The sequence below is a fragment of the Cydia amplana genome, chromosome 21, assembly GCF_948474715.1.
Source record: "Cydia amplana chromosome 21, ilCydAmpl1.1, whole genome shotgun sequence".
In the NCBI taxonomy this organism is placed as follows: domain Eukaryota; kingdom Metazoa; phylum Arthropoda; class Insecta; order Lepidoptera; family Tortricidae; genus Cydia; species Cydia amplana.
In genome coordinates, this window is record NC_086089.1 from 2,428,929 (window position 1) to 2,439,003 (window position 10,075).

The 10,075-nt window shown below is 40.7% G+C and overlaps 1 protein-coding gene across 1 annotated transcript; it reads right to left on the reverse strand.

Moving 5' to 3' along the window:
* Positions 1-433: 433 nt before the first annotated feature.
* Positions 434-9,565, reverse strand: LOC134657816 (facilitated trehalose transporter Tret1-like). The gene is made up of 9 exons (XM_063513384.1): positions 9,430-9,565; positions 6,065-6,294; positions 4,982-5,302; positions 4,326-4,452; positions 2,767-2,847; positions 2,090-2,307; positions 1,742-1,924; positions 840-926; positions 434-599 (listed from the first exon to the last, which is right to left on the reverse strand). Exons 1-9 carry the CDS (start codon positions 9,494-9,496, stop codon positions 444-446), a joined length of 1,470 nt encoding a protein of 489 aa, XP_063369454.1. The 5' UTR covers positions 9,497-9,565; the 3' UTR covers positions 434-443.
* Between the last annotated feature and the right edge of the window lie 510 nt (positions 9,566-10,075).

Genomic DNA, 10,075 nt, shown 5'->3' on the forward strand with positions numbered 1-10,075 from the left:
TCTCGTGAATTTTTGTGTTTGGTTTCAGGTTCCATAATTATATTATGGATATGGATTTATTTTATCAATTCTGTTTAGTTTTGCCATGTCGGTATGTCTGTCCGTGGCCGCGGCTTTGCTCCGTGATCGTTAGTACGCCGACATACCTCTCCTACACGTAAATGGGGGAGGCTTTGACCTTATAGCGTGGGGTGTCATTGGATAGATCTTTAAAACGGGGTCTTCAAAAATTCTCACCCATCCCACGTCGCCTGCTCCAAAATTTATTAAATAGCCTGCCGTTCCGGTGCGACACGGTGCGCGCCCAACATATAAAAAAGTATGTGAAATTCCATCTCTACAGCGCTAATTACAATCCACAAGCTAAGCAGACGTGTGATAAACCTAAACTATGTTTTTTTCATTATTAGGGTTACGTAAAATTAAAAGACAGTTTGATTTAACTAAACTTTATTATTCTTTGTTTTCTTTTTAAGGAATAGTAGCTGTATCTCATCGGCCGGCAGTCCCTTGGTTTCGGGCAAGCAGTAGTGACTGTAGAGCGCTCCAAGGAAGCAGGTGGCCGAGAATCCGCAGAACACGATGCCCAGACTCAGGACCTGTTAAATGTAGTTAGGTAGTAGTTAGTTTTAAAGTTGCCCAATGTAACACTGGATGGCGCTGTTCTATCGCCTTTGATTTTTCTACAGCCCCTTGTAAGGTAAACATTGCTTCCAGTTAATATCCGTTCACTGTGGCTTCCGAATAAATGACGAGTAGGTAGTTAATAAAGTGGTCAAGTGAAGTATTTTAATAAAATAGTACTAAGTGCAGCACAGTAGTGAGTGAACAGTAAGTACCTCCACTAGTGGGTTGAAGATCATAAGAGTGATGAAGTTGAAGATCCACATGCAGGCCATACTGAAGGTGTTGCAGAGGCCGCGGACCTGAAACGTAAATAGGAAGTTATTTAAGTGTTAGTGGTCTTAGTTAGTTGGTGGTTTTAAGCAGCATCCAGGTCCAAATCCAAAGACACTTGCTTTCGTGGCTGTACGAGTATAGCCCTATGCGGGAGAGGATCCCTGGAACTGTTCATAAATTACGTAATCTATTTTTGTCAATTTTTGACCCACCCTAAAATCCAAAAATCATGCTTCAAATGACCCCGTTTCTTCCTACGTTATGCTACCATCATCCGATGTCCAGACACCCCCCCCCCCATTTGAAATGACGTAATTTATGAATAGCCCCCATCGGTGTATGCTCCCCCAGGTGGGCGGGGGTTGGAGGGCTGTTCGTGGCGCCTCAATCTTAATCAAATCTCTTTTATCATCTAAATTATCAATGCAAAATAGAAGATGCTCGGCAAAGGGAAACATGCACACTCTATATTCACTTCGAACCGCTTCGAGAAAGAGGTGGGTGTTTGGGGATGGGGTGGGAAAGGTAACTCAAACTGGCTTGGACCGAAGCTGATGGAAGAATATGGAGTGTGAATAGTGATTTTGACTGTAAGTAATTAATTAATACACATCACTAGCACTTCCAAACACTTGAATATATTTATTTTCATTTAAACTAATGCTACTACATGTTGATAGGTAAACAGATATGACGGAAGAGAGTGAATCAGAGAACGAACATGTTAACGCTGGCGTGAATATTTTAATGTTTGCAGTATTGAGCCGAACTGATAAAACTATCGAGAGCCAGTGTGGGGTCCAGTTGCGCCAGCAGCAGCGTGAACACTATAGACACTAACCTCCGGCAGGAACACTTCAGCTGTGAGTATGAAGGGCACGCAGGCGGCGCCGAGGGTGTAGATGAAGCAGTACAGGTAGATGAGGATAGCTGTGACCCAGTGCGGGGCCCAGCCACACTCCAGCTGTGTCCCCAGTAGGAGAGTGAAAACTCCGGAAGCTGCTGACGTGCTTGTTAAAAGCATCTGGTAAGGAAACATGCAAAGTAAGAACACAACACACACAACAACATATTAAGCCTTATTGACTTTACTGTGGGGCCAATCTTTGTAAGATTGCCTATATGGTGCCATATAGTAACGGTACCAATCATGAAAATTTCAAGAGACATTTTGGAGTACTTTTGATACCTTTCTCCCAAGTTTATCAACAACGGCGGCGCACACGAAACAAGCGGTGACGAAAATGACAGCCAGCACGATGGCGCACAGGTTAGGTGGCATCGACGGGACCGCCATCCTGAACATTTCCTCCGCGTACACCTGGATCACGATGGAACCCATTAGGATGGTCATCGCCATCACGATTAGCACGGTGGCTAGGGCACGCTTTGATGACTCGGACTTTCCTGAAATGGTCAGTATCGTAAATGCGGATCTCATAATCATTGTCTTGTGGCGTCTCGTCTGTCAATGGCAACGTCGTGATGCTACAAGATTGTAACAGATGGCGCTGGCACGTTCTACATCGCGCTTACGGAGTTTCTATTGTCACCAACTTGGACTTCGGTCCCCAGGCACAACACCCGCTTGGAGAGAGTACTCTCTACGCTTCTCTATACTTACTAAATATAGTCTATTTAAGTAGAGAAAGGCATACATTAAAATCCTATTAGGCGTAAGGAGTAAAATGATTAAGATCTCGTTGGCGTGGCTTTGAGGATTAAGAATAAATGCAATGGAAGATAACGCAAATGCCAAATTGTTTCGTGTGGATGATAAGGAATGTGTGTAATTTGAATGTGTAAAATTTAATTGAAATCCTATGATATTATCAGCTATCAGGTTACATGAATGAAGGTACTTACGTAAGAATTGCCATGCCGATTCAGGTTTTTGAAGAGTCGGTTCCGGTCTGTCTTTCAAAAGTGTGTTGGTTAAATCGGGCTCTGAAATGAAGGAATACCATTTGAAAAGTCACTTTTACACGTTTTCGGTGCTTGCCACTCTTGTTTGTTTAGCACGGCGCTTACAACCGTCGCGTGGTACAGTGGGCCAAGAAAGTGGTCTACCACCATACGGTTGAGGTTCGTTTGAACGTCATGAGACAACAAGGTCGATTTACTTTAAACTCCGTTAGAAAAGTCAACCTTAGCGATCGTTAGATCACGCAGAAACTTTTGTCAAAACTGGTAGACCACTTTCTTGCCCCACTGTACAGGTTGCGACTACGAAAATTCCATTGTTTGGTATGGCTCTTTATATAGTAATAACTCAATGGGTACCGTTCTCTTAACTAACTAACTAACTACCTAACTAACTGTGTTGCCAACGAGCATCACTACCTATTCATACGAGCTAGTCGTCTAAATAGCGCTTGCAATAATTAAAACTAATTTTGTAAATTATGGCGAAAACGAAACGAGTTTTTCGTTTGCGAAAGTCACTATTAAACAACGTTATGTTTGAAGCCTAATTTAAGCTTGTATGATTATTTCCTATTTAGATATGATTAAAAAATCAACATACTATACGAATTATTTCAACGTGATATCGAATTTAAGTTACCGTGATGTAATTTGAACGCGTAATTAAGAAGTATTAAATAGAATCTTCGCTATCAGATAGTATTCTGTAAGTAAATTTACTTGTTCAATGCCCTGAAGGATTATTACGTTAAACAAATGATTGTCAAGTGATAAAATCCTCTTGAATATTTATTATAATGTAGACGCATTTAAAATTCACGCAAATAAATCATCATGGTTGTATTTATTCACAAGGCAGTTTTTTTCCAAAGGAGCCTTAATCTAATTGTGCAACTCATTTTGCGATTTTATGCAAATAACGTGAAATGTGTAAATGTAAACATGTCCGTCTGCATCACCTTAATTTTACTTCAAATTAAGGATCATACTTAAACGACAAAATCGCAATCACATCGAGCGTTTAGTGACGTCGCCGTGATGATCTTACTCAGATGTAGTGAACAATCCTTTTGCCATCGTATTTTCTCGGAAACATTCATATTTGTCATGCTAATTCAGCCAACCTCAAGTCCTCAACGTAATGTTTGTACTAAGAGTCTGAGACTGGCTGAAATAGCATGACACACGTAAGTAACGGGCGAAACGTACAAAACTTTTGCGTGAAAATACAATGGTAAAGGATTATGCACTACATCTGTATCTTCACCATTACAACATTTTGCAAGCAATCATAAATTAGAGCAGAAGAAGTTGCTAAGCGGGCTGGGCGTTGAAACCGATCTTGACGCTACTTAATAAAGTTAAGAATAGTTAAGAGAATAAGAGCGTGTCAAGGTAATTTTGAACACCTCGCCCGCTTAGCAACTTCTGTTGCTGATTGTGCATATAGGCACAGATTATATAATAGTTCTTACGAATATAGGTACAATGCAATTTACCATTCTCACACTGCAGCACTTCGTTTATTCTGGGATCAAGTTGTATTCTTATTTTCGTTATCTCGATCTCCACCTCTTTTGACGTCACTGGTACATGTCTGTAGAACGCTATCGCCTCCGCAGCTTCCTACAAACAAACTCACGTGGTATAAATATCAAGTGCAATAAAGGTACACTATTTATATAGCAACTTTAAAGTACCTACGACGGACGCATTGAGAACGTTCACTTGCTAGAAGAGAGAGAAAATAAACTGACAGCTTTCTATACCTACGCACAATAAATTGTCAAGTCATTACATTTTCGTGATTGCTTCGGAATGGTCTCATCGGAAGATCAGCGCTGGAAGTCGCCAGTATCATGCTGAGATGAGACCATTTCGTGGCGCTTTCTCTTTCCATGTTTTACTGTTCTGTGTAATTTTCTTTTCTGTGTTTGTGCTTACGAATAAATTATTACTTATTTCTATTTCAATACGAGAATTGTGGTAATATTTCATTGTGATAAGATAATAGTTGAAATGGCAACCGAGAAGTCTCAGCAAAGGAATTTTCCAAAGATAATGTTAATATTAAGGTCACCTTATATCGAAATATCACAAAGAGACTTGTATTATATTCATTCTAGAACGCTTTGTATATTCTTGATTATTTTACCTTTTCCTTTCCCTTCTGCATCAGAAACACTGGAGATTCCTTCAAGAACGTCAGAAACACAATATACAACACTGACAGCGTCAGAAACGTGTAAGTTATTTGATTGTACGTCAAGTATCCTCCCAAGATGTATGAGATGAGAAGCCCGAGGAAAAACCCTGAGACGACACTTGAGGTCAGAGCACCTCGGATGGAATCCTGGGCTATTTCGGACACGTATACCCCGGTCACGATCTGGCCGGCCGCCCCGAACCCCGCTACGCACATTGCGGCTAAGATTAGCGGCACGTAGTTTGTGAGAGAGATTATCGTCCAGGATAGCTGCAAAAGAAAGAGGGTTGACATAAAATGTATGTTTATATAATACCACTTACATAATACGTGCCTTATGTTATAACTAGCTTCTGTCCGCGACTTCGTCTGCGTGAAATGATGATGATTGATGAATATTGATAAAAATTACCCTAATATACTATGTCCTTCCCTTAGGTCTCAAACTATCTTCATACGATTGTTTATTTATTTGTGCAATAAAGATGAAATAAATAAATAAATAATGTATCTAAATCGGTTCTGCGGTTTAAGCGTGAAGATATTTAAGTCACTTTCGAATTTATAGTGATTTCTGAGGAAAATAATGTGTATTTACACGCTTTTACTTCATTCCGTATATATTTGTATCGTGTTGTAGATGCAGATACTTACCTACACCTATTTGTTTGAAAGGAGTTTAATTTCAAAACATTTCCAGGGTGCCTAGCCAAGATGCCAATCGTTTACGCTCCGTAGCAAACGAAGCGCCAATGTCTCTGTCGCACTAATAATATGAAAAAGTGATAGAAAGAGAGATGACCGTATCGTTTGCTACGGCGCGAACGATTGGCATCTTGGCTAGGCACCCTGGTTTCTGTTTGAGCTAAGATTTGGCATCATACTTCAGCAATTTCGATGATAATGCAATAATATGCTACTTATCATAGAGCTGCTCTAATGATGCATTTTGAAGGTAGCAAAGAAAACGCCTCGTCAGAAAAACGCAACCACATTATGTCTAATCTTAAAAAGGTCTCGTGAGGTACTCACCACAAACGGCAGTCCATACAGCATAGCCGTATACTTTCTTCCAAATTTATTGACTGCATAGCCACAGAAAGGGGTGGCCACTAGCCCCCCGACGTTGGTCAGACTGCCCAGCAATGAGATCTCGAGGGAGGACATCGGATGTGACAACACAGTTTCGTTTGAGCGGAAGTTTTCTATCACACCTGATGGCCAGGCGTAGGTGAAGCCAGTGAGGGACGTCAGGAAGGCAACTGCAAAAGAAGCGTTCAGTAAAAATAAGTACTTACTATAGTTAACAAAATAGGTGAAACCAAAACGCATCGTTTCCGTTGGCTTGGCCACCTCGAAAGGATGGGTGAAGATCGGGTAGTCAAAAGGGCCTACTTGGGTGTGCTTGGGTCGACCAACGGGACGCCGTCCTGTTGGTCATCCAAAATATCGTTAGGCGGACAGAGTGGAGGCAGATCTCCGATCAGCGTGAGCTCAGCGTCGGTGAAAGCTGGCGTGATACCGCTCTGGACCGAGCAAAGTGGCGTGCTCTTGTGTTGGAGGCCAAGACTCATTCTGGGTCATCAAGCCAGCCAAGTAAGTAATTCATTGGTGAGTGTTTCCGAGAGTCAAGCCCAGTTAGTGTAAGGCCTGAGTGGACGCTCGAAGCGGAGCGTTCGGCGGGGCGTGCAGCGTGGCCTCCTGATTTGAGCAGCGTGCACCGTGCAATAAGGCCGCTCCTATACGCTTGCATTTGTTTAACATGCACGCCGCACGCCCCGCCCCGCTGCACGCCTAACTTGAGCGTCCACTCAGGCCTTAGACTGCTCAAGAACTTGCGTGCGATTTTCGTTACATTGCGATATCTGGTCTCTGTAGTTGGCAATGTTTCGAATATTGCATGCAAGCTCTTGAACCGTCTAAATGGGGCTTTAGGGGTACTTATTATTATAAATCGATGTTGTATGTAGGAGTTTGTATTTATCTTAGCGGGCTATAGTTAGTGGCATGATTTCATACTCATTGGACCCTAATATTTACCAAATGTAGCATAAATATATGTACACAGCCTTATTGAGATAATTATAAATATCTATTATATATTTTTGGCAGACTATATGCCTCAACTGTCAAACCCATCCAACATTTCTTCGGTGTCAATGACGGTGCAGCCCACTGACAATCCAACCTCTAGACTGAGCTTAGGCCAATTCTTTCATGAAACCGATGCTGCCAAAAATACGGGGGTGCGGGGGGACGAGGTGAGCGAATCCCTCGAATTGACTCGAAGATGGAGTAACGCTACCGTATGTGTGGCAGAGGGGGTAGCGCGACTATGCTAGTGGTGCAGCCATACCTAGCCAGTCTACCTCCACCCTGCACTAGCGCCATTTTTTTGTTGTTGCTCATTCTGTTTTTTTATAATTTTACATTTTTGATAATTAAACGTGATTAAAAAGAAACACGCAAACAATGCTGTTTATTCGAAACGTAAATATTTATCAGTCAGGTAGTCGTAAGTTCAACATTAACAGTGACATCGTTTATATTTGTGACGTTAGCACTTGCAGAGGTTATCAAGTGCACATCACTATTATATGGGCTTTATACCTGTCGGCGGCAGATCGTAAAATCGGGCATATCGAGATATTCCTAGGCATATCATGAAACGCCGCCATTTCATGATCTGGCTAGCGACTACCAGCCATATCGCAAAAAATGCAATTATTTTACGATGCGATCGGTATGAATGAAACTAGGAATTCGACGAATACATTGCTCCCATCGATCTGCCGAATCTTTTATAAGACAGATCTTGATATGCCTGAGTTAATTTTTGTCAGATCATGAAATGGCGGCGTTTCATGATATGCCTAGGAATATCTCATCAATTATTTTACGATGCGCCCGGTATGAAGCTAGGAATATCAACGAATACATTGGTCTGACCGATCTGCCGCCTCTTTTATAAGGAAGATCGTGATACGCCTGGGTTAATCTTAGTCAGATCATGAAATGGCGGCGTTTCATGATATGCCTAGGAATATCTCGATATGCCCGATTTTACGATCTGCCGCCGACGTACCGCTATTTCTCGGAGCCTATTTCACAGATAGGAGCGTGTACACAAACACATAGGGTGGACTTAGGTAGTAAGGGCTCATTTAGACGGTGCGAGAACTCGCATGCGAGTTTTATTAGGTACATTGCGTCATTTGATCAGTCGGCTGAATTGATGTAACCTCAATGGTTCGCAATGTAACTTATACGAATTCGCGCGCCGTCTAAAATTGACAATTAGACCGACGCGTTTAGGCCGCTGCAGTAGTGTCGGAGCAGTAGTGCAGCTGCGGTCGGAAATACGTTAAAATTACCATATTACGTGCAGTCGGTATTGTCATTAATTTTACTATGGAAATTGACAATAACACCGACGCTTTCAGGCCGCTGCAGTAGTGTCGGAGCAGTAGTGCAGCTGCAGTCGGAAATGGAATGTTACCTTAAATGAGCCCTAAAGAAGGAGGTAGGGATTGAGAAAAAGCGTCCGGGCCAAAGAAATAAATGAAAATCGAAAATGCGTATATCGCTTATCAGGGACAGGAGGCCTTTTGAGAATTACGAGTAAATCGATAGTTGGTAACAATAAGGAAATGTGGTATTTTACTTTAATACGCGTTGCTTACATTGTTACTCGTAATAGTAAAACTATCTGATAACCATCAAAAGCACTGTCAACAAACTAATCTCTTTTATCGGAGTACAATAGCGTATTTCCCGATTTAAAGTATGTACCTCTACATAGTACCTACTTGTAGAAAAAGCATGATTAAGTACATTCCGGGACTGTGTGTTTTCCATCTGATCTTTAAATCCAGAGTAAATTAAGCCTCATTGGGATAAATCCGGTTCGTGTCCGGTTCCCTCACGATGATTTCCTCCACCAAAAAGCGCCTGTTAAGTCATCCAACGCAATGGTAACTAATTGGAAAGTCACACGAATTTCCTCTACGCTACCAACTTTCTTTAGGCTCATGTGGGATAGAAAAAACACATCAAAATTCCCATAAATAGAAAGAGTAGGTATGTAGTATAATGTTAGTCAGTAGGAATATTGTGGTCTTTGACCTCGGGCTCCCACTGAAATATAGGTATAAACGAAATCTATTGATTACCTACTTTGTAAGTCCATAAAACATACCTACTCTCTGACTGCTAAGTATTGATATTATATACTTGAAGGCGTTAAAAACATTGTTGTAATGATAACAATTAATTCGGTTAGTCCTCCTTTTTTGAAGTCTGTTAAAAACAGTAGAATCTAAAACGAGAGGCCTCCATGGCTTCGCTAATTTAGCGATCACGCGAATTAATAAGGTATTTGTATGAATTATACTAACTTGATATAGTTGACAGCAATTGTATGAAAAATGCCTTCCGCGTCACCTTATCCCTTTTATTTTCCATGTCTTTATTTATATATTTCTTTAACAAAACAACACAACCGATTGCTAATGTGTATCTTAACTAAATGATACGTTGACATTATTATGCATCTAACTCCTGCTTTACCTAACTCTGTAAACCCTATTGTATAAAGATAATTTCTTAGATTATCATTATTTAGCTTGCATAAGATCAAAATAGTGAAATAGGGTAAGTTCGCCCAGTTCTGGTCCATATTTAAATTTACATGTCGTCAAGACTTAACGTAGTGTCAATAGCCACATTACACTTTAAACTATCCACATCACTAAATAACAAATACGGTTTTGTTTGTTACGTAAATATTTAAATAAAAAATATTATAAGTTTCTGTTACTCTAACAATAATATTATTTTCTTTTTTCTACTCCAGCACTTAAATGTGTCAATTAAATGACTGACAGTGATATCTAAAGCAATGTCATTTGAATGCTTTGTCTATAGGCTCATAAGATGACTGCTAGCAGTCATCTTATGAGTATAATACAACTGCTTTATTTTTTTTAAAGATACAAGTTCCGATCATCTTGATTGAAAGAGGTATGTTTTCATTTACAATAA